At 38.5% G+C, this 26029-nt stretch overlaps 1 protein-coding gene across 1 annotated transcript in view; it reads left to right on the top strand.

Annotated features, from left to right (window-relative positions):
* The first annotated feature begins 1625 nt into the window (after positions 1 to 1625).
* Positions 1626 to 26029, top strand: part of FGF10 (fibroblast growth factor 10) — an 81422-nt gene continuing 57018 nt past the window's right edge. Inside the window, exon 1 of the mRNA XM_065873984.1 lies at positions 1626 to 3303. Coding sequence (XP_065730056.1) covers positions 2979 to 3303 — 325 coding nt within the window. The 5' untranslated portion in view covers positions 1626 to 2978. The remainder of the gene's footprint in view (positions 3304 to 26029) is intronic.

Below are 26029 nucleotides of genomic sequence, written 5' to 3'. Positions count from 1 at the left end.
AAAGGATCTCAAGCTGGCACCAATACTGTTGGTGCCCAGTGCAGAGAAACCTCAAAATAATAACTTCATGTGTTTTGTAACTTTTCATGGCAGGATTTTTATTGTACGGTTTCATCAAACATATTTTTATTTTCAAAAACATATGTAGGTTTAATTACTTGTCAATTCAAACATTTGGATTCTGCTGAACAACTGGGCTGAAACTATTTCCTTAGAAACACTACACTCTTTTTTAGGCATTTTTCAGCTCAGGTATAAAACAATGAACTAGAAAATTGAAATTAGCACTGTGAGTTTATTTTTAAATATCCATGCTTTAATGAAAGAACCAGACTTGTTTGACATATGCTCTTTATTTGCTTAACTCTCCAATTAATAGCTACAGAAATCAGAGCTAATTACATTGAATATAAAAATCTACTGTGTTTACCACATTGTCAAAGTCTTCTGAATAAGCATTGCAATGGTTTATAAATAATGCAGTTAAAATCCTGATTCTAGTATTAAAATGTTCTGTTTCAAAGGCTCTGAATGCACAGGAAACTATAAGAGCACGGTGTAAAGTCATTTTTCAAGTCACCAAACAACATAATTAGGCAATATTCCTAAAGCCCATTTCCAAAGGTAGATTTTAAAATTTCTTTGTCTTTTCTCCTGTTCAATGAAGACTGAGACCAAATGCACATTGCAGGGACTCTGGTTTGTAGTATATACACAAGCTCGCCTGATTAGTTCCCTCCGAATTACAGTTGCAGAGGTCAAACTCCCAAGTTCACCTTGAAGTGATTCACCCTCTTAGGATAGCTGCCTAAAAATTAGGTCGAACCATATGAAACTGCCACTTCTGAAGGTCAAAAACCATAAAATATTGGCAATTTCACATGCTTCAACATAACACACAGGTCCAACTGCCTTACAGAACATAAATACTTTATACCAATACATCTTCAGTCACTTCTTCCAGTCAGGCTGTCCCTAGTTTAGAGTAATTCTTAAAGAGACTCTCTAGGAATTCTTACTCAGATTGGAACGGATTATCACAGTATCTCCTTCTTTGTGCCTCTTAATCCTTGGCAAAGGCTGCCTAGCCAGGGACTTGATTCTGTCTGTATCTGAGACATGAGCAAGTTTATTAGCAATGAAGGAGTTTCAGGGTGGTGAATGTGAAAAAGAGAGGGAGACGGGTGGTACAGTTATTTTATAAAATAGAGCCCTTTAAACATTAAAATTTGAAGACAGAAGAAAGAAAATACCTCTTGATGGCAAAGGAAATTGCCTAGGAAACAGCAGAATATTCGGCAAAATCGTATGGTTAAATCTTCGCAATCTCAATAAAATGAGTTCGCTTTGAAGTGCACGCGTTATTCTGTAAACGACCCTTGTTAGCTATCAGAAATCGGTCATTTCGGTCCCTGATTTCACTTGCGCCGAGAGAGGCGACTTTTAGGGGTGGTGATAAATCTCCCTGAGCTTAAAAGTCAGAGAGGGCCAAAGTGTGAACTTTTTACTTCAGCAAAGGAAGCGAGAAATCAGTGATTCATTAAAGCAGAGACCTCCTTGGAAGCTGGCAGAAGAGGAGGAAAGGAAGCTAATTATGTCTTCCTTTTCTTTGCTCGCTCCCACCAAGTTTATAATCTACTGCCTTGGAGGGTTTATCCTCAGCATCTTCTGTTTTCTCCCTCAGCCCTCCCTTGCTTCTGTGAGCGAGGGGGGAAAAAAAAGTCAGCCAAACCCCAGGCTCCAGGTGGCTCTCAAGTACTTCACTGCCAAAAGGAAAAAATAAATAAAAAATCCTATACTGGAAAACAAGTGAGAAAGGGGCTCCCCAGAGGGGATTGGTTCAGACTGGAAGACAGCAAAATTCGGAAGGCGTGAGGATACTGCTCGCTCCGGTGACCAGCGCTGCGAGCACAAGGACGCTTTCGCAGCAATTAGCCCAAGCTGGAGGCGCTGGCGGAGCCTGCAGGCTGCGGCGGCCCGGGTGGCGAGGAAAGGACCCGCAGCCCCCGAGCTCCAGGCAGAGGCATCGCGCTCCCTTCTCCTCGCTCCCCTGCTCTCCCCACTCCCTGCCCCCTCCCCCTCCCTCTCCTCGGCGTTCCCAGCAGCCGAGGGTTTCAGATGTCCCACCGCCGTTTGACCCCCTTTCTCCCCGCCCGCCCCCCGCTTCTCCACCCCTGCAAATGAGGTTTGGCCAGCAGAGGCAGAGCCCACCTCTGGCTTAGAATCACTGACATTTAGACTCCAGGCTTCAACCTGTTTACAAGCGGGCTTTCCAAAGGAAGGGGGGCGGCGGGGGGAGGAAAATAGGGCCAAACAAAACACCAACCGCCATCCCCTCCAAACAAGAAGTGACTTTCTGGAGGCTTCAAATCAACAGGCACCACCAAAAAGAGAAAGCAAGAGGGGGAAGAGAACAACGGCGACCGGGCAGCTGACTCCAGTTCTGACAACTCAAAGGGACTCACTTTTAGAACTGGCCAGCAAGCTGGGGCTGTGCAGAGAGGGACCAGAAGGTGCCAACCGCAGAAGGGCGCAGATACCTCCCCCAGCCTCCCACCCCAGCCCCTTTGGGTTTTGTTCACCGTGCTGTCATCTGTTTTTCAGACCTTTTTCTGCATCTAACATGGTGAAGAAAGGAGTGAAGAAGAGAACAAAGTAACTCCCGGGGGAGCGAAGATCGAGGGTTACCCACACCACGACGGCCACCACCAGCTCCTGCTACTGCGGCCACCCACGTCCACATTCACCGGGAGACCGAGGGGCGCGCGGCAGCGGATCCGAGAAAGGAGCGAGAAGAGGCAGCCGGCCCTTCCGAGGAGTTATGGATGTTGGTGCTTTCACTTCTGGCCAGATCCGAGCCCAGAGGGAGCTAACCAGCGGCCGCCACCTCCAGCTGTCTCCTTGCCTCGCACCAGGTCTTACCGTTCCAGTATGTTCCTTCTGATGAGACAATTTCCAGTGCCGAGAGTTTCAGTACAATGTGGAAATGGATACTGACACATTGTGCCTCAGCCTTTCCCCACCTGCCCGGCTGCTGCTGCTGCTGCTTCTTGTTGCTGTTCTTAGTGTCTTCCGTCCCTGTCACCTGCCAAGCCCTTGGTCAGGGCATGGTGTCACCAGAGGCCACCAACTCCTCTTCTTCCTCGTCCTTCTCCTCTCCTTCCAGTGCGGGGAGGCATGTGCGGAGCTACAATCACCTCCAAGGAGATGTCCGCTGGAGAAAGCTCTTCTCTTTCACCAAGTACTTTCTCAAGATTGAGAACGGGAAGGTCAGCGGTACCAAGAAGGAGAACTGCCCGTACAGTAAGTAACAAATGCGCGCTCCCCTCCTTCCAATTATCCACCCCACCCCACGGAGGGGGGGGGGAATCTGTTCCAGATGTGGCCAGCTAAATATTTACGTCCCCAACTCCTGTAAAATGATTAAGTGGAATACTTTCACACTAAATCACCCCCCCCCGGGTGTATACATTGCGCCGCCTAACCCCCTCCCCGTAGCGCGCTCCCTCCCACCCCCCACCCAGGCTCTTTGCCACCCTGCCCGCCCCGTCTCTCTGGCTTGTCACTCGCGGGACCACGCAGGGCGTCCAAGAGTTGTTGCAGTGCATAGATGCCCCTCTCTGTCTCCATCGCCCTTCCCCACCTCACCCCAAGGTCTCCTTTCCCTCCCTTCTGGAAATGGCTCAAGTAAACACATTTTGTTCTTTTGGCTGGCAATCTTATTAAGAGTTTCAGGACAGTTTCCTCAAGCTGAAAATAATTATCCGCTGTCAATTATAGGGACTTTATGGGAACTTTATTTAAGAAAGAAAAGTCAATTTCACTCTCCCCCACCCCCATCCCTTTACCCTACCACCCCTCTAGATAGGAGCAAGAGCATTTTTCTGGTTTTGATTTTTTTTTTTTTTTTGGTCCCTCATGTTGGTTTGAGTGATTGCAGTCCATTAAGTTAGCTTTTCAGGCACCACCGCTGCTATTTGTCTTCTGCCTGCCTTCTCTCTTGGTAACATGATGCTCATGTCTGCATTGTCAATAGCATATGCGCTGCTTTGTGGTGTCCTGTTGTACTCGTTTCTTCTCAAACCTCTCATATTGCAGAGCCATAGTACTACGGCACTGTAAACATCTGGGACTGGAGTCACACAGACCTCACACAAATTTCATTGTCATTCTTTTATTTTCAAAGTAAAAGTCATAAGTCTGTTTCCATGGTGTTGGTTTATCCCATAGGATGAGGTTTTCACCTCAGTACAAATTATGCCCCATCCTTGGATTTCTTGCCTTTCTCCTTTCTCCCTCCCTCTTTCCTTCTTTAGCTCTTTCACTTCTTTCTTTCTTGCAGGGATGTGGGTTGGGTAGGGGGAGGGAGAACTAGAAGAGGAGGAGTGAACATTGTGTCTCTTCCTGAATCAGTCCAGCAAAGCCAGATTACTCTGTTGGCTTCCTTTCCTGCTTACTTTCAAGTGGTGAGACTTATTCATCCTCTATTGATTGCAATTTGAAAGGATCCCTGAGGCTATGTAATGGCACACTGAAGACAGTAGACAATAACATTTAAACATCTTTAATGACCATTTAGCATTATCTCAATGGTGGTTCCAAGTCACCTTTTCAAAGGATTTTTTTGTGTCAGTTGTTTGGGAATTCCAAGCATATATTTGCTAGCTAACTTAAATACATGAGTCATATACTTCATGATTCCTTAGCCCAGAAAGTATCTGGTATTAATGGGAAAGACAGTTAACAAGAACTTAGCATTATCTTTTTGAAATAAAGATTTACAAGAAATAAGACATTTTTCTTACTTGGGGACTCACATACCTTCAACATTAACTTCTGTTCTTCCTCAGCTGCTATTTCCATTTACTAAAATTAACAATATGTTTACAAGTAATAAAAAAGATTTGTGTGTTTTAAAGTATTCCATTTGATGTTTACTGCCAGAGATGTACCTATAGTCCATTACCTATATTTTTTCCATTCTTATTCGTAAGAAGTGGCTGAAATAATGTCATTTTTTTTTTTTTGCTCCAAAGTAATTTGTTACCTGAATTTATTAGATACGATGTATAGATGTTATGGTTATTAATTTAAAATTTTAATACTTTTATTCACTTCTAAAACAAAAGAGTTGTGATATCATCCAGGTAGGACGATGGGGAAGAAGTGGCCCAAACACTTACTGAAGAGTGAGCTGGGAGATAAAAAAAAAAAAATTCACAGGGACTGAAATTCTTTGTATTTTTAGTTCATGGAAATAACTCAAAGAAATATAATAAAATTTCAGAGTGTTAACCTTGAGCAAAAATTTTTTTACACTAACTTGACTTTGCTATTGCTGTATTTTAAGTGTCTTTATGATGTGATGTAAGGAGCAATCTATAGTAGTTTATTTATGCAACTTAAATTACTGTTTTCTAAAATAATGATCACTGTGTGATTAACCATTTAGTAAACGGTTTCCAGTGTACACATTAAAATAACTTTTTACAGTAAGAATTATCTGCAAAGAGAAAAGTATCTGATTTTTATCGTGTAAAAACAAGTGTGGAAAATTTTCATCCTGTTTAAAATATACTAATACGTCTTCCATGTGATAAATGATAACTAACAGTCCCTGTTAAAATTATAATATCATATAGTAATGCAATCCTAATCAATGGTTGAAAATGAAAGGGGGTGGAGCTTGCTATGTTAAATAATGTCAAACCATAAATAAGTTAGGTTTTCCAAGAACATCTGTATCAAGACATAGCAAGTGAATAGTAGAGGCTGAAACAGCTTTCATTTCACATGTGGCTGGGTAATCAGAATGCTGCTACAGTTTCCAGCTGGACTGATTCAGCTGAACTACATGGTATCATTAAGATATTGTCTAAATGTTGCATAATTACATGAGAACAAACTTTTGCTATGCCTACAGGGTAACCAGCCAGCCAGCCCACCAAATGGTAGCCTGTTAAATATTAGGGTATCTAACCTCTGAAGAGTGTCAGTTCCTTGTCCAAAAACCACATTTCAGTAACATTTTCCTAAACAAGTTATTAATTATTCTCAATACACAAAGCTGTTCTTTTAAGGTTTGCTTATTTGAAGCTTAATTTTCTTTGTTACTTTTGACCCTAGTATTACTGCTGCTAAAATACAGTAATAGCTTATCTAAGAGGTTACATGTTTGTGATGGTCCTGGGTAATTAAACAACTGTTTTACTGGCTTTTTGCCAGCAAAATGCTAACAAAAGAGAAGTAAGGAAATCACCCATGAGCACTGAAAAATCATTTTTAACTTCTACCTCCAAAGTTGGTTCCCAGAAATTGGATGGTTCTAAAAATATTACATGTGCTAGAGAAACTCTTCTCCATCTTGAGTGATTATTATAAATTTTTAGGGGTGGGGTATTTTTTGTTTGCTCCTTTGCCATTATATGAGAGTAGAATAAAGGGAGCAGTGATGAATTATGTTTCTCCTGCTAGAAGTCTGAGAAAGCTTGAATAATTTAGAATAGCTGTGGCGTATCTGTCACTAGATATGCTCGGGCTCATTTAGGTTTGTTATATCATTCTTTACATCTAGAGCTTTGCCCTTGAAACATTACCACTCGTCTCCAGTTCTGGCCTACTAGAAAGGCTGGATACAGCTGTTAGGTACCCGTGCAACTGGAACCGGTGGACTTATTTCTGGATGTGAGTAAAACAGCTGTGGGCTACTCCCCTGATGGTCACTTATAGAAAAGGGGAGTCTAGTGAAAAGAAAATGTATCCCTAAACTTGAGAGAGCCAAGGATAGATACTCTCAAAATGGAAAGCCACAGTGTTTATGAGTCTTTTCAGGAAAGGAGTATGTGAGACATTAGAGAAATCAGTGTGCACTGAGTATGCAGTATGTGCCCTATTTCTTTAAATATATATCTCATTTAACACTCATAATAGTTCTGTGATTTAGATAGGACTATCCACATTTTTCAAATATGAAAACTAACCCTGAAAAAATGTAAATTACCCAAGGTCATTCAGCTAGAAATTGACAGAGCCAGATTAAGCCCAAGTCGATTTGGTTTTATCATTACTTATTTCTTCTACCTCGCTACTACTGACAACATTGCTGTCGATATATCAGAAGTAGACACCACAAAACTCTGAAAACCAAATTATCCAGATCCTTAATTGCTTTTTGCTATGCACACCAACTGTTCATCAGAAGGAAATTGGAAGAGCAGTAAAATGACAGTGGAACAGAGTGAGTATGTTAAAGTTATTATTGCAGGTGTCTGCATGTTATCAGAGAATGTTAGTGCATTCTCTGGGTGAAATCTCTCTTTTGATATTACATTTGAGAATATAACTGCTCATGGACACACAATGTACACATACATCCATCTCACAGAAGGCATTAGGAATACAGGACTAAGAAAAATCCATGAATATCATTGTATATAGTAATTGTTTACAGCTGAGGGCCAAATGTTTAATTGTTCCCACATGTAATAAAACAATTTGATTGTAAGTACAAGTGTGAAATTGGGCTGCCGAAGAAACTTCTGATGTATGACTCTAAAAGGAGCAAATCTTAGAGACCTGAAGCTTTAAAATGACTCTGCAAATCAAAAAGGTATTTCACCACATAGAAATGACTGATTATTGTCTTGTAAATAAGGTTTACATTATTACTTTTTAATCAGGACTAGAGCTTATTTTAGGAAGTTAAATAAGAAAATAATTTTTGAGGAAAATAAGGACTTGAATATTATCTCCTAATAAATATACAACAGTTTTCTGGGAAGAAAAACCTATATACAACTTATGGCTTCCACTGGTGTCTTATTTAAGTTGTGGTTGTTTCTAGAGTTTGGTTGCATAATTTATAACTGGCAGCATTTAGTCATGAGGCTCGAGGATTTATGAAGGTGGAAGGCACTATTTAATGTTTACATGACACTGTCCTGTTACCTTTACTGCATTCCTACCATATGGACCCTCCACTTTGATGGATTTATCATAAATCCATTAAAAATGCACAATTACAGAGAGTTTCCTCTTTATAAACCTGATTTATAACCATCTACTACAAGAAACTCAAGAAAACAGTTGGCAGAAATCACATGCCAATACTGGAGTATGAGAATTCAGAGACACCAATCTCCAGGTCTTGAGTATTTTAGTAATCTATTACCGAAAGGCATGCACCATTCTTTAAAAACAGGTGTTTTCAAAATGATGTTTAAGCACAGAGCTTAAAAGAAGAAGAATTGTGCCTTATACAGTGAAGGAAACTCCACTGCATGCATTTTTCCTCTACAATTTTACTACCCAGTTTAGAGCGAAAAGCCTTACTCCAGTTCATTTCTTCATTTTTTAATGAACTTAGGGTAGAGCCTGAATGAGCACTTTAAATTCCTACACAAATACCTTAATGTTCAGAGGCAAACCCCATTTATTATCCAAACGTCTGACTTTCCACAAGCCAAAATGTTGGAAAAAAGTTGACGGCTCATTTGAAATGGAGCTAATGTTCCTCACATTTATGAGCTGCCTATGAATGTCTCCATCTTTCCTAAGCCTTAAATGTCTGTACACTTATCCAAAATTGCAGTACAAATGATATTTCTTTATTATGCTTCAGAAGGAAGAATAATACATGCGTATTAGTTCAAAGTGATTTTAATCTATCTTAACATTAATTCTGTGAACTTTGCAATGAAGAGTAATTCAGATGACGTTTTTAGTATTACTGTTGCAACATTTGTCAGCATTAATAGTTGATCTTTGCTTAGTGTAAGTAAAACATTAGCATTTCCCTCCCAGAAATTAAAGTTCTCCTTTAATTTTCCAGTAAAATTGGGCATAAGATTTATGTTAATTTTAATACAGTTTTATTACAATCTAGCAGAGTAATGAAACTCATTTTGTCTCAAGCTTTTTATGCAGAAGTATCTTAATTTTTCATGTATTGATATATTGCAATGTTTTAAGATCATTTACCTTTGCCATTTGACAAAAGGTGTTTGTTACTTGGCTTTGCAGATTAAAAATAATTACTTTTCATAATCGGGACTTGTTCTTTCAGTGCCTATTACCTCTACCTGTGCTGGTCAGTCGGTATAACAAGTGGTAACCTAGAAACGTGCCTTTAAAATTAGTGTAAGAAAATATACCTGCACCTTGGGAAGCCACCAGTGACACTCTGGTACCGAATTAATGAATAAAATGTGTCAATGTTTTACAGAATTAGTTTAAAACCAAGTATTTATTTAGTACAGATTTTGTACAAATAGAAAATTTCAAGATATCTAAAAGGGAGCTGGGTCACCCACAAAATAATGACCTTAAAGATTTCCTTGCTTTTAAATCAGGTCAGTTGTATTCTTTCTTTGAACGCTATGTCCTAATTGGAACAATAAATCAAAGGTGACACTCAGAGTAGATTCCCATGTAAGGTGGACAACTGGACAGTGACTTTTTACTGCTGCTAACACGTGCATCCAATTACCATTTGATAGATTCATGGTGCTGGCAGTAAAGTATTGCCTCATTTTATACTTCACCTAATAATTCTTCAGCCTAAACCTGTCTACCTTTACCTATATCTAATCTGTCAGTATGTGTGTTATCATTAATGAGGAAGTTTCAAATGTTTGGCATGCTTCCTACAATGAGCAATGACATTAAGATATTAATGAATCATTTAATTAACCATAACAGATGAGGTAAAATATTAAGTCAATATATCCCCAACTTCACGTAACTGTCAACTAAATATAACCTAATAATTTCACTACAATGATAACTTAATTATGAATAGTGGGGGTTAACTGGAACTTAATTCTAAAGAGCAAAATTAAGAACTTTAAAAATACTATTAACTTTAATAATTCGAATTAATTAATCCTAACTGCAAAATTAAGAATTCTTTTAAACAGGCATTTTTCCATAATAATTATTATTTCCTATCATCATTATTCTTTTCTTCCAAGGACCTTACGTTAACATGTTTTACTGATAAACATATGTGTTAGTTCATCCTTAACCTTTTTTGAGGCACTGCCCCTGTTTGAGGATAACTTGACATATTCATAGAATCTACAATTCAAGGCCCATCAGCTGCTTTCTAATAGTTCTATCTTGAGGCAGTTATATGTCTGAAATAGCAGCCGTCTGAGGCACTGTGAATCCCTGATATTTTATCACCCCTTCACCACTTCATTATTTTCTCCTCCTTTTTTTTTTTTTTTTTTCCTTTTCCCTCATGTCTAAACCCCTTACATACCACTTAAGCAAGAGAAAGTCATCCATTATCATTCTTTAGCATCCCATGTTACATTTAGAACCAGTAGCCTAGCTGTTTTTGGATGTATCACTTGGGCACATCAACAACCAAAACATGTAGTTTATATTCTATGCAAAAAAGTCTTCAGCAATGCAAATTCAACATACTCCACCAGGTGCCTCTTCTCATTTTGAATCTCCAGTGAAGTCCCATTATCCCAGCACTCAGGCCAATTTCTTAAAGCTTTGCCTTTCGTGAAGTGGGCAAACCACGAATAAGCATCTTCTGAGAATGGATACTGATTGTCTAGTTACTAAACCATCAATCTGCATTTTCCCTTCAGGTTAAATATTCTGTTCCCAGTAACTCTCCCTACACATTCATTTCACCTTTCTTCTAAAAGTTGTTTCAGTATATGCAACACTTACTAATTACTTTGTCAATTTTCTGACCTTTTTGCATTTGTCTGGACTCCTATAAGAGAAAGAAAGTGAAGATGATTTAGGAAATCAAATAATTATTTTGCTTCTTTTTGAAGTCATCGTTTACTTCAAAAAGATGAACACTAATTTGGAGGTCTTTAATATTTCCAACTTCCAGAACCTCACTTAGATTATAAAGCTTCTCTGTACACCCCTGCCAACTGTAGCTCTTTAAAATGAAACGAATGTTCTCATTTTAATACTGGTTATCAAAGGGGAAAAATGTAAAACGTAAATGCATGTGTATTTCAGGCTGACCAAATATAGAAATGCACATAGCTTTATTAGAAAACATTGAGACACTGACAGGAGTTAAAATTTAAATTCATAGCATATGTGTATTCACATACTTCTCTCAAGAAAGAACCTTTTGGCACTGATTGCTGAATTAGATTTATTTTTATTATATGCAGAATCTGACTATTTACGTATGTTAGATTGGTTTGTTACTGTAATAATAATTAAAAGCTGAGCTTCTTTTTACAGTTTGTTTCAAATTATATAGATAGATCGATACAGATATAGACAGATGGATTTCCATCTATCTATAGTGATAGCTTTGATTTATTGATAGAATTATTTTAAAAAATTAACATTCTGCAACATGAGGAAACATGACACTAATTTTTATATTATTTATGATCTGAAGTGAGATATATTTACAATGTTATTAATAACAGTAATTAGCAATGTAGTAAGCCAGATTTCTAGGGCATTTTTTGGAATGTCTCTATAGAAGGATGTGATTCCACAAAGATGAAGAGAAAAAGTGCTAGGGATAGTAATCAGATTATGGTATAAAAAGCTGGCGAATGAAACTACATAAATGCTTTAAAGCTGAAGCAAGAGAGATGGTAAAGAACATATAATTAGAATGTTAGAAGCCAGAGGAAAAGCAGAAAAGGCCATAGAGCATTTAGACATAGACTGTGAAAGGAGGAGGAGATGCTTTGCTGGAGTGATGAAGACAAGGGTTTTGAACTCTCAGGAAGGAGATCAAGCTAATGAGTAGCGCTGCAAAAGGGCTGACATGACAAGAAAGGTGTGAGGGAAATATAACCCAATCCCTGGCATTCAACTGGATGTTAAATTAACTGAAATGAGAACCTGTGATCTAAAAGGAATCCCACAGAAGTAATCGCAGCCATGGTATCAGAGTAAGGAAGGCTAAATCTGAGTTCCTGCTAAAGAGGCAGAAGGGTAGAGGGGTTAAAAGTGTGGGCTTTGATTAAAAGTGATTACAATTATGGGCCTGGATCAAAAGTAAGCTTTGTAGACACAGAAGTGGGTGCATTTGAGGCTCCAAACTGCCAGACAATAGTGTATCACTTGGGCAAGTTGTCATCAGTAAAACAAGGATATTAACAATACCTATCTCTTTTCTACATGGTAGAGATAAATGAGATCATTTATTCATGCAACAGAAATATATTAAGTGCCTGCTTTGTGTCAGATACTGTCTGACACTTAAATACATGCTGAACAAAGATGCTGGTTTTGCTCTCAGAGCTTCACTCTACAGACAATATAAAAAAAAACAAACAAATAAAGAGATATGTGATGAAAAATTGGGGTAACTGTATGGAAAACAAGCAGGGTACTCTAACAGAAAACAGTTGGGAACTATTCTAGGCTAGAGAAGCCTTCTGAAGATGGGAGGTAGGAGGAAGGGAACAGCATGGGGAGAGTTTGGTGCCTCCTCCAAGAAGTACAGAAAAGGCACACTGAGCCTGGGGTTTGGTGAGAAGTTTGGAGAAGTTGAAGTTAGTGTTTGTAGTAGCTTAACGGTGCCCTCATCAAATGGGTATTATATAAGGGAAAAGTAGATGTGATGCTTCTCTTTTTTCAAGGGAAAGTATCAGGAAAGCAACCAGCAGATTACTTGATGAAGTGGAAACTAAAACTATTAGAAAAAAGAAGGAATGAGGAATGCACTTGGCATTTTTCTAAAACAGAAATATTAGAACACCTGAAATAATTTAAGGTTTGGAATTGTAGTATCCATAATGTTCTGAAGTTTGGGGGAAGCACAGAGGTTCATTAAGAGACTAGTAGCAGACATTTGAAAATTGAAGATGAGGAGAGAGTGAAGAACTAAAAATAAAGAATAGAAGGTAACAAATGTGTCCAAGGACAGAACAATAAAAAAGAACAAAAGAAAGAAAAACAACAACAACAAAATAAGGACAAAACAGGTAACCATGAAGACTAGAAGAAGACAGATTACTGCATTAAAGGAAAAAATAAAAGTGACTCAATTTTTAAATATTTCAAAGTAAATCTTATATTTCAAGTTATGATATGGTTTTGAACCAGGATTGTCACAGATGCTCAGCTTTCAGGATATTCTATAGTTAAACTTGTTTCTCATCCCATGACTGTGAACTTTTTGGCCCATACCCTCAAAGGGTCTGCAATCTAGAGATAGAGACAGATCTTCCCAGGTGGCTGGAAGGTAATATAAGGCAGTTTATACTAAATTCCAAAGAAGCAGGATGGAATTTAAGTAAACAGCAACCTGTAACTGAGGGAGGGATGAATGACAAGGGGAGTATCACACTGAGGATAAGGGACTCCAGATAGAATTAGATAAGAAGAAAGGAGTAAGAATATTCTAAAAGAAGGCACAGAACCTTACATGAAGTTTTCAGGAAACAACAGGCAGGCCACTGGGGTGGAGCAGAATTTACAAATTGGTGGGTATCTTATGAAATACAAAGCAAAATACACTAGAATGTGCCATCATGTGACAGGGAAGTATGTAAATATACTTAGATTTGAGGACTTAAGTTCTCTGCTAAAATATTACACTTATATAGTTTGCATTTAAAATCGGCCTTCTCTATTTTATATTTGCTTTACTTTTTGAAGTAAAGAAAAAAGAGAAGGCAAAGAGATATTTGAAAAGGGTATAAATTATAGTATAATTGACATAACCTAAAAATATTAAAACTGTAGCTTGATCTGACAAAAAAACCCAGAACTACTTTCATACTAGGGACATGAAAAAGTAGTTCCTGTGATCTATACCAAATGGCTTCATCTTTAGCATTCCTGATTTGCTAAATGATCACTACTTAAAATAGCTCCTCCTGCAGAAGTTCTTAACTTACACATATCACTGGGAAGGGGTTTTACAACTTCACAGCAGATTCCCAAAGGGAACTACTGAGGCATCAATATTACTTGCTCCACCTGTATATTTTTTCTTGTCATTGCCATTCTAAATTGTCTCAGATTTACTTCGTTTAGGTGATTAGGGGGGGAAAAAATCGACTACAGCTCTTTTTCTTGTGAAAGAGTATACTTAAGTCTTTTAAGGAAGCAGGCTGCCGACAGCATATATGCAACTGCATCCACTATTAAGACCATGAGCTTTGCAGACAAACTTCTTGATGTAGAATCTGGGTTCTAAAACTGCATAGTTGTGTGGCCTTGGACAAAGGACTCCCGGGGACTTGATCTGTGCAACTGTTAAGTGAGGATAATAATATCACCCACCTGATCACTGTTAGAAGGATGAGTTTGTAAATTTACAAATGAGACTATAAATGTAAATTTCTCAGTATAGGGCCTGTCACATTTTAAGAGCTCAAAAATGTTAGCTCTTATTACTGTTTTATGCTGTGACTACTGTGTTGATTTGAATTATCCCATTTTCTGAAAAGACCCCTAAGTCATAAGATAATAAAAAATTAAACAGAAAAGAAAGTGATATCGTATACTACCTTACTTTATTTTATAGTTTATAAAGAATTCTAACGTTTTCATCAGTTGGATCGCAGAAAAATTCTGTGAAATGGGTAAAAGAGTCACTGTTACCCCCATACTATCTTTAGATGAGAAGACTGAGTCTAAAAGTTATGGTGCCCAGACTGAAGTTACATAGTTACCATAAGTGAGGCAGAATTCAAACCTAGGACAGCCTTGGCTAGGGTGACCTTCCATCCTGGTTTGCCTGGAGCAGTCTCAGATGTGCCTCTTGTTCTGGCATGTTATCAGTAGCAGCCTATTCACTCTCAAAGTACCGCATTACAGAATCACCCTAGTCTTAGCCATTCTGATTTGTGTAAGGCACAAATCTACACAAGCCAGTTCTCTATGAAATACTTCAGTTTCTTCCCAGTACCTTCAAAATAATGACTCCATCTCTTTGCCTGTCATGTAAAGTCCTCACCCGCATCTCCTTTCTTACTATACTCCCCATCACAGACATACTGAGTTGATTTTAGCTCCCGAACGTACCTTGTTCCTTCACATGCAGCCTTTGCACACACTCCTAGGTCTGGCTGGAGTGATGTTCCTGCCCCTTGTCCCCTTTCTTTCAGGTCGCAGTTAGATGTCATCTCTAGGAAACCTTACTGACCACTCTACTGTCTCCACAGAACCCAACACTCAGTATCTAGTATTTTAACACAATCTCACACTTGATTAATTTACCCACCTAGTTTCCTCATACACAGAAAGCTTGTTGAGGGTGAACATTGTATGCATCACACTGACCTTTGCCTGCCAGCCCTTAATGTACTGTCTGGAATATAATGGGTCCTCTCTATATGTTTATTTGATAAATTTCTCTTTTTAACCATGTGCCCTTGAGCCAAGACACTTAAGACTTTCTTTGGTCTCGTCACCTGGTCTGGAAAGTGTGATTAACATATTACCCACCTGAAAAATGCAGTTGAAGTAAATTATCTTTTAAAATCCCATTGAGTTCTAAGTTCTACAATTCTGAGAACTTAGAAGATAAATCAGGCCTCATTACTTAACTAAATGCTAAATACTTGCATTCATACAAACTTCCGAATGAAAGTTTGTGTAATCTTTGAAATGGGTTGTTTCCCATATTTCTCCTGTTTGCCTCAGGTTACTACTGACTGTTCAGTAGAGATACGTGATGAATTTACTCTTTTAAAATTGATGCTGACTGTGGGATAGTTATTTATAGCTTCAGAGTTGTATTTGGGTTCTGGGGTAATTTGCTGACAATTAAGAAATGAGCAATTCTTGGTAATTCATTTAGAGAAGAACATACTGCAAAAGAGTGGGAGTAAAGAGATACGGTTCATGGCTTGGTTGTGTCAAAACATTTGCTGTGCAATCAGGCACATCATTTACTTTATCTTGGCCTCAGAAACTTAATCTATGAAATGAGTATATTAAACCAAATACAATTATTAAAATATTTTTGTTCAATCGTTTCCAAGGTTAAGGACTGGATTCTAGGAGCATACCTATTTTAGGAGATAATAACTATAGTATGCTGAAAAACAGTCACTCAAAGATATCAGGTCCTAATCCTCAGAGTATGTGAATGTGACATTTATATGATAAAATTTTTGCAGATGTAATAAAGTTAAGGATCTTGAGATGAGGAAATCATCCTGCATTATCAAGGGCAGTCCTAAATGCTATCACTTGTTCTTATTATAAAAGAGAGACAGGGAGATTAGACACACAGGGTGATTAGATAGCAGAAGGCACTTTGATGATGGAAGCAGACAAAGAGAGACATAAAGATGCAAAGCTCTGGCTGTGAAGACGAAGGAGCCAAGAGCCAAGGAATGTGGCTATAGAAGCTGGAAGAGGAGGAAACCATATTTTCTCCCTAGAGCCCATGGAGAGAGCTTGGCCCTACTGATACCTTGAATTGGGCCCAGTGAAACTAATATTAGGCTTCCAGCCTCCAGAACTGTGAAGGAATAAATTTCTATTGTTTTAAGACACCAAATTTGTGATAATTTGTTATAGCAGACACAGGAAACCAGCACAGGTTCTGATACCTCAGAGTGGGGTGCTGCTATAGCATATACCTAAAACTGTGGAAATGACTTTGGAACTAGGTAATGAGTATGGGCTGGAAGTATTTTGAAGCACATGATAGAAAAAACCTAGATTGCCTTAAATGTACTTTTGGGAGAAATATAGATATTAAAGACCCATTGGTGGGCTCAGAAGGAAGTGAAGAGCACAGTAGAGAAAGCCTGTGTCATCTTAGAGAATACCTGTATCTTCATAGAGAGAATGTTGGTAGAAATAGAAATATTAAAAATGCTGCTGGTGAGAGATAGGGGAAATAGGGAGCACGTTATTAGAAACTGGAGGAAAGGAAATTCATGTTATACAGTGGCAGATACTTAGGTGAACTGTGTCTTATCATTGTGTGGAAAGCAGTAAGTGGTGAACTTGGAAATTTAAATGAGGAAGTTTCTAAGGAAAGTGTTGAAGGTGCAGTCTGGTTTCTTCTTGCTGCTTACAGTAAAATGTGAGAGGGGGCTTCCCTGGTGGCGCAGTGGTTGAGAGTCCGCCTGCCGATGCAGGGGACACGGGTTCATGCCCCAGTCCAGGAAGATCCCACGTGCCGCGGAGCGGCTAAGCCCGTGAGCCACGGCCTCTGAGCCTGCGCGTCCAGAGCCTGTGCTTCACAACGGGAGAGGCCACAACAGTGAGAGGCCCGGGTACTGCAAAAAAAAAAAAATGTGAGAGGAAAGAGATAAAGTGAAGAAAGAACTGTTAAGTAAAATGGAACCAACACTTGACTGGGAACTTCTCAACTTATCCCGACTGCAAAAGATGCTAAATTAAAAGATTCATTATTCGGAAAGTATGCTCTAAAGAAAAGGCCAATGGTGTGGCTGAACAGCTTATGCTAGTGTGTGTGAATGACGGGTTCCCTCAGCCATCTCAACAGAAGCAAGAAATAGAAATTATCAGAGATATGGGGAGCACCATCTTGTCTACTGACATGAATGCCTGTGATATACACAGGAGACCCACAAAGTTTTTGAGAACGTTATATCAGCAGAAGCACTGCCTGCTTGGACTGAAAGAAACTGAGATAGGACAAAATGAAGGAAAACTGTCAGACTCCCCAAATTCTACAAGCAGGAAACAGGCTGACAAAACCATTCAGCTGCAAACACATACTAGCTTTCAGGTAAAGGAAGGGTCATGGTGAGGGCAGATCCTTGGGCAGAGAAGGCAGAACCACAGATGCAGAAGCAGGACCCTCCAGCCACAAAGGACTAATCCCAAGTCTTGACACCTAATGGAATTTGTCCTGCTGGCTTTTGAAATTAGTTGGGACTGGTGACCCTTTTCTTCCTTCATTTTTCCCTTTCCCTTTTCTGTAATGGGAATGTCTGTAACACTAGTACTATGCCTTTCCCACTGTTGTATTTTGGGAATAGATACTTTATTTTCAAGTTTTACAGATCCAGAGATATAGAGGACTTTTGCCCCAACATGGATCATACCTAGAGTTTCACCCATACTTAATTTAGGTTAGGTGATGAGACTTGGGATTTTTGAGCTCATGATATTTAAATGAGATTTTGGACTGAAATTCATACTATGATGTGTGGAAATTTGGGGGGATGTTGGGGTGGAGTGAACATACTTTATGTATGGAATGGATATAAATTTTGGCGGTCCAGAAGGTGGACTGTAGTAGGCTGAATAATGACCATTCAAAGATATCAGGTCCTCTAGAGACTGTCATACTGAGTGAAGTAAGTCAGACAGAGAAAGAGAAATATCGTATGGTATCACTTATATGCAGAATCTAAAAAACAAAAAAATGGTACAAATGAACTTATTTATAAAACAGAAACAGACTCACAGACTTAGAGAACAAATTTATGGTTACCAGGGGGAAGGGTGTTGGGGGGGGAGGGATAGTTAGGGAGTTTGGGATTGACATGTACACACTGCTATATTTAAAATGGATAACCAACAAGGATCTACTGTATAGCACAGGGAACTCTGCTCAGTATTGTGTAACTACCTAATTGGGAAAAGAATCTGAAAAAGAATAGATACATGAAAGTGTATAACTGAATCACTTTGTTGTACACCTGAAACTAACACATTGTTAATCAACTATACTCTAATATAAAATAAAAATTTAAAAAACAAACAAACAAAAACAAAGATATGAGGTCCTAATCACTGAAATGTGTGAATGTTATCTTATGTAGTAAAGTTTTGCAGATATGATTAGATTAAAAATCTTGAGATGAAGAGATTGAGATTATCCTGGATTATCCAAGTGAACCCTAAATACCATCACAAATGTCTTCATAAGATAGAAGCAAAGGGAGATTTGACATACAGAAGGTAGAGGGTGATTTGATGATGGAAGCAGAGAGAGATCTGAAGATACTATACCGTTGCCTGTGAACATAGAGGAAAGGCCATGAGCCAAGCAATGTGCCTCAAGAAATGTGCCTTCCTTGAAGAGGCAAGGAAGAGTTTCTCTCTGAGAGAGGCTTCAGAGGGAATATGACTCCACCAACATCTTGGTTTCAGCCCGATGAAACTGATAATGGATTTCTGGCTCCCAGAACTGTGAGAGAATACCTTTCTGTTGTTTTAAGCCACCAACTTTGTGCTAATTTGTTACAGCAGCCCTAGGAAAATAATACAGTAACCTATGACAGATTTATGTGGCCCAAATTAATGGTGATTTGACAAAAACAGTATCTTATAATAGAAAGCATTAAGTTTTCTTAGTGCTTTCTTGATTTCTTAAATCAAATAGATTTAAGTTCTAACACTTTATCCACCACTTACTACTTGTGTGACTGAGATAGGTCTCAGAGCTTCTGATTCTTCATCTGACCAATGAAGATTAAAATAATTTATCTAAAAATATCTAGGAAAGGACTAGGCTCATAATGGAACCCCATATTTTAGTTGAATCTAAATTGATGACAAGTTTAAATGACTATATATCTGTAAAACATTGTTCTAAAAATATAGTTTATTTGCACCTAGTACTTTGACTGCTGGGCACTACAAGACCAAAGGAAGAGCTCTGATTGTTTGACATAGAACCTAGCTATAAAGGTGGTCTGTTTTTCCATTGGGTTGTAAATTCAATCTGGGTTAAAGAATATTTGTTCTCTTCCTCTTCACTTGTCCAAGAGCCACTGTCCTGAAGATGCATGCTAAACCATGGGAACCTTTCCAACTTACAGTTAAGGATGATAAAAGATCTATTTTATAAATGGATAATTAGTATAATTAAAATGTAAGCAAGTGGTACTTTCTGAAATATTTCATGTTTAAATATGTTGAAGTTACTATACTTGTGCTCTCATTGAAACAATACCCTGCATCACCTATCCTCTTTCACTATGGGTAGAATTCATGCAACATCCCATGTTTAAGCCTCTCACGTCTCAAAATGTTTCCATACTAGTATAACTCTCCTAAAGTTTATTATCATGACTGTTTCTGTATCTTGAAATTTTAAGGTAAGGCCTGGAAAAGCAGGATTCTAAAACTGGCATTTCCTCTTCCAGAAAATTAATTTCTTTCACAGTAATAGAAGCTATGAAGTGGTAGACGATAAATGTTTTATTGTCATGTCTTAGGGTAATGGGGCTTTTTCTAAGCTAAGGCTGACAGTGGCACCTCCTAATTTAGAGTGTTACGGAGCGTACTCCTTTTTAGCCTTAACACTCATTGTTAACTGAGTGCTGGGGTTATAGTAATTTTGAGAAGAGAAGTAATGGTGGTGAAATGGGAAAGGTGAGTGCAATTAGGAATAGGGCCCTGGTACATGAAAACTGGGTATAAGATCTGATCCAGGACTTTCTCGAGCACAGTGAGCATGCTAACAGGGAGGATCAATCCTACCACCCCTGGTGGTACTTATAGTCTCTGAAACCTGGCAAATAATATAGGTACATACAGATCTACAGCAGGCTTCTGAAACTTTCTTAGCAGTAGAATGGACAGAGAGACAGTTGTGAGTTATGGTTTGAGATCCAGCCCCTACCCATTTCTCTTTTTTTTTTCTTTAAAGATCTATCTATTTATTTATTTAATTTTTTGGCTGTGTCGGGTCTTAGTTGCGGCACATGGGATCATCATTGAGGCATGTGGGATCTTTCATTGTGGCACGTGGGATGTTTCGTTGTGGCGCACGGGCTTCTCTCTAGTTGTGGCGTGTGGGTTTTCCCTCTCTAGTTGTGGCGTGCAGGCTCCAGGGGGCATGGGCTCTGTAGTTTGCGGCACGCAGGCTCTCTTGTTGAGGCACTTGGGCTCAGTAGTTGTGGCGCACGGGCTTAGTTGCCCCGTTACATGTGGGATCTTAGTTCCCTGACCAGGGATCGAACCCACAGCCCCTGCATTGTAAGGCAGATTCTTTACCACTGGACCACCAGGAAAGTCCCCTACCCGTTTCTCTTAATTAAAATAAGATTCCTTTTAATAAGTCATTAGAAAAGAGATTTGAAGCAAAAGGAGAGGCCAGATTTGAAATAGCTAATAATAATAGGTAATGCTAGGTAGTTTTCAAAGTTGGGCCTATGGACCACATGATAAGAACGAACCAGGTGCTTGCTCAAAATGCACATTAGGGGCTTCCCTGGTGGCGCAGTGGTTGAGAGTCCGCCTGCCGATGCAGGGGACACAGGTTCGTGCCCCGGTCCGGGAAGATCCCACATGCCGTGAAGCGGCTGGGCCCGTGAGCCATGGCCACTGAGCCTGTGTGTCCGGAGCCCGTGCTCTGCAACGGGAGAGGCCACAGCGGCGAGAGGCCCGCGTACCGCAAAAAAAAAAAGCACATTAGGAGTCCTATTCCAGAAGTACTGCACAAGGGAAGAGGAGACGGATAAGAGGGGACACACAGGAATTTGAACTTTATTAAACACCCCAAGCAATTCTTAATGCCAATGAACCTCTAAGAAACAATAAAATTAAGGGTGACACTAAGTTAAGTGTAGTGGTGAGGAATGAAAGGCCAAAGGTGTTTTGAGTTTGGGATAATCTGAAAAATTTGGCAGAATGAATTTCATGGACATATTCCATTTTTGCACATATTTTGCGAAAGAAGAAAGCGACAGTATATTCTGTAAAGAGAAAGTAATTTTTAAAGTTAAGACATATTCTAAAGTTAAATACCCCTTGGTTGGTGGAAGATTTTCTGATAAATCTGAGATTAGTCAGTTTTCAGCTCACTACAGTAAGTGTATGAGATGTGTGTTTGCTACATCTGCGGTGATGGGCAAGAAGAGATGGTACCTGTCTAAAACTGGCTGTGTTCTCACCATGTCAGTATACTCTGCCACTACTATATATGAGGAAGAGCTGGGGGTGCTACACCAAATGACAATTACGTAAAAAAACTTTTAGAGATTCAGGGATCCTTCTCACTTGTTTTTTTTCTTAAGCCACAGGAATTTGTTCATAAGCGCCTCTAATCCTAAGCATGTTGGCAGAAACCTAGCCTTCAAAGTAATCACTTGAGTTTGTAGTACAGCTTCCAAAGCTGAAAAAGTGAAAAAGGAATACTGGTGAGATTCTATAGTTTCCTCAGGAATGATCTTTCAAACTTACACAGCTCCTTAATGTCTTATGCGTTCTTGGGAGGAATTTCTCTTTATCTTGAGGAATTTTTTTCTTTCAGCTGTGGAAAGTACCTTTGTTTCAGTTCCTGTGTATGACCCTCTCTTCATATGACTGAGACTGGCACTACAGTAAAAGCTGTGACTATGTCCACCTTGGATGTTCCAGAGTATGCAAACTATAGGTTTCCTCCAGGTATCAGTGACATTTCTTTATACTTACAAAAGACACCTTGGACCAGATTTACAGTCCATATGGAATGTAAATGGAATGTCTACTGCTAAGTCACAGGGAATATGGATCTGGAAATGTTAATAAAATTGAAAACACTTAGCACACTCTTGGAGGCATCTTTTTTTTCTTCTGTGTATTTTTTTTTCTTTTTATATATTTTTTCTTTGTACTGAAGGCTTCAAAATCATTTAATAAGATTAATCAGCATACGTTCAGCTGAGCTTAGCAGTGTGTAACCACTGACACCGGCCATAATTTATTAGTCTGAGATGATTATTGTACTGAGCAACCTAAACTAGTGTGGTTGGGCTTTTCACAATCCAAAAAGACTTCCTGGGGTTTGAAATTATTTGTTATATCCTGTCGTGCTATATGAAGCAATTGGCCCAAGGCGTTTTTGCCCTAATGTTTTGTGCTCCAAAGAAGGCATCAAATTATTTCCACTATTAAAGAATCTGAAAATGAACACTGCTGATTTTATTCACCATCAATTGCCATATTATTTTCTTTTCTGGTGACAATGATTATAGAATAAAAGCTCCTTGTTCTAGACCTTCTTACCGTCCCATGTCCTTATTCAGTGACTAACACTTTAATGGAACTAACAATGTTTTCAACTAGTAACAGTGAAATATTTTGATGGAGCAGAGCTGGATACTAGAAAGAAAAATTAGAACTTGGAATAAATTTATTATTAACTTCATTCTTATTTTACATTAAAAATAAATGAAGCATTCAGTAATATTCTAAAATCTCTTAGACTGACTACATAAACATTTTTTGTTTTTCTATGTCGATCATGGAAAATGTTGTGAGGTAGTTCAGTTTCAATTAACATATGGGTTCTTCATGCGACATTGTGCTTTTTTAAAAAAATCATTTTGGACATCAGCAGAATCTATTGAATAAACAGGTAAAGGAGTTTTTGTTTTGTTTTGTTTTGTTTTTAAGTTAACAGGGATTTTATCAGTCAGCATTGAATGACTGACGCAAACTGGGTGAATATTCTCAACTACTGATATCAAGCTCCATGGTTTTAGACACTGCTTCAGCAGTTTTTAGAATGAGATAAAGTAATAATAACAGCTAATGATACTGAATAGCTAGTCTTAAATACTTCACACGTGTACTCATTTAATCTTCAAGCAGCCCTAGGGTATGGATACTAGTGTCATCCCAGTTTACAGATGGGAAAATCTGAAGCCACTAAGAGACTGAGTAACTTCACTGAAGTATTATACTTAATAAGTGGTGGAATTAGGATTTGAACCTTAGTAGAGCTGCTCTAGTGCACATATACTTAAACACCATAATACTGCACCCTTCAATAAGACACAACCTGTAACTAGTCCAATGTGAAATCCTTTAGTCAAGCAGAGGCAAACAGCATTGTGGTACATCAGCAAATTAAGTTTTATAGCTGGAGGAGCCTTATATAGTACTCTATGCTTCTTGACTCAACTTTGTCTACACAAAGACCAAAGAATATCTCTTCTTGCCATCTACAGATTTGTACCTGCAGCTGAAAAAATCTGGCCCCGATCACTTTTGTCTTCACAATGACTAAAATAAGAAACAGATCAAAAAATAGATGAACCTTTCCAGTAGTTCCCTTTTTAAAGAATGACAAACTGGAAATGTTTCAAAAATAAATTTTATAGTATGAGTTCATTTTTCTATCAATTCTTTCAGCTTAAAATCCTTTATATCATTCATTTAGTATCAAAGATGATACTTTTAATCTAATCACATATGAAAAGAAAATATTTATTCTGTTTTCTTGCAGTTAGTGAAATAGTTGTCTGGATGCCAAACTGCCCAAAGACATACTCTTTCACTAAGAAAGCAAAATATTAAGACAAGTTTACTTGGAATTGCTGATCTTTTCCCTTTTACTTAATGTCTCAATAGTTTCCAAGTTCAAGACTTGAAGTATTCTCCTTATCAAAGAAAGTCATCCATATTAAACTCCTACATCTACATGTAGCCATTTTTCAAGCTCAGAGGAGAACTTAAAAACGATCCAAATAAAATATTTATTTTCTCATCTTATCCTAATGAATTTCAACCAAACTAACTGAAAATCAGCTTCTGACATACCTCATGCTAATGGTAGATTTGCTTTCTGCTTTTGAAGGTGAATTGATATTCACAAATCATATGTCACAAGCCACTAAAAGTGTCAAAATCCCACAGCAGGCCCTTGGTGGCTTGTTAATCTCTCCTGTTTAAAGGAAACAGACTAATTCACTTAAATATAACGAAAGCCATGCCTGCTCCAGCTCGGTCCCTCAAAGAGTGTCAGCCCATGCAAGTCCTGCCTTCTTTCTTCACCTCCTTCTTTCCTGGCTCTGACAATTAAACGTGAAACTAAGAAGCAATGATTTCCTTAATGTTGCCAGGTCTGAGTTATTTCAGATGTCACATATGTACAAAATGTAGAATCCTTTTCTTGGGGGGGGGGCATTGAAAATATGTACAAGGAGGTGTTTCTGCCCACTTCTCTCTATTGTTCTCAACAAAGCACAAAAGATAAACCAAGATGTTAAATGGGGGAACCAGATGTATATATAACCTTTTGCCCTCATTATCCTAATTGGCTTCCATTAGGGGGAGGGAGGAAAAAAATAAAGTAGTACAAAATAGGAAACAATTGTTACAGAGGTATGAGAGTGAACTTTTCCGGTAGATTGGTTAAAATCTAGAAATATTATGGTCGGAGTGATAGAAGAGCAGTTTTCAAAAGGATCAAATCAAAGATGATTGCTATAATAGTAATAGGAGGGAGGGAAAGACTTTATATTGATTCTGTGCATCCAGAAATTGTCCAACTGTGGGCAATTATGCCCAAGCTATATTATTTTTAACATTTCTCATTTATTTCTGTACTTTGGAGGGACAGTCAAATGTTCTCTCTTATTGCCCAGATACACACAACCCACACATTTTTGGCTAATTATATCTGTAGTTAATTTCCCTCTTCTAACCTTGTGTATTTTTCCGCTTTAATAGCATTATCTGTTTGTGGTTCTCCATGCTGAAATTATCTGCAACGTTTAGTAAGGTTAGACCTTCCTATCAAGTACCTAGTGACAAAAGAAGGAACCTAGGAATGGGATGAAAACTTCCTAGGATGAAACAGAGTTTTACTTTTAACATATGTCTTAATCAAGGCTTAGAGTCATAAGAATAAAAATCTGGAGTTAGGACATTTAGGGGGAAAAAACAATTTTCATTGCAAGCATGCTGTACATGTTAGTCATGGCTCAGAGGAGTGGGAATTTCATGGAGCAAGAAGGGGGAGGTGCAAAAAGAAGGTTTTGAGTTTCTTTCCAAATGTATTTTTAAAATAACATTACAGAATCATGATTTATGAAGAAAGGAAGACAATAACAAGAAGAAAGCTTTTTCTTTTGGCCAATTATTTGAGAACTGGATTGACCACCAGGAAAGGAACGTGAAGAGGCGAAAAGGAGGCAATTGATTGAAGAGCTCCTTAATGTGGCAATGTCTGGAATCCTACAGGACAATCTGCTCGAGCCTGCTGACAGCTAATCTTGGGGTATAAAGTCTGAGTGGAGGTTGGAGGTATGGAAGAAGCTTTCAGAGGCCATTTACATCACCTCCACTCTCCCTCCACAGAACCCACTCTATGTCATTTTAGACATATCACACCCATACTGGTATTTGA

The sequence above is a fragment of the Phocoena phocoena genome, chromosome 3 (genome assembly GCF_963924675.1).
Source record: "Phocoena phocoena chromosome 3, mPhoPho1.1, whole genome shotgun sequence".
Taxonomy (NCBI): Eukaryota; Metazoa; Chordata; class Mammalia; order Artiodactyla; family Phocoenidae; genus Phocoena; species Phocoena phocoena.
The sequence above is the reverse complement of the archived record's forward strand: the minus strand, read 5'-3'. Positions and strand labels throughout refer to the sequence as shown.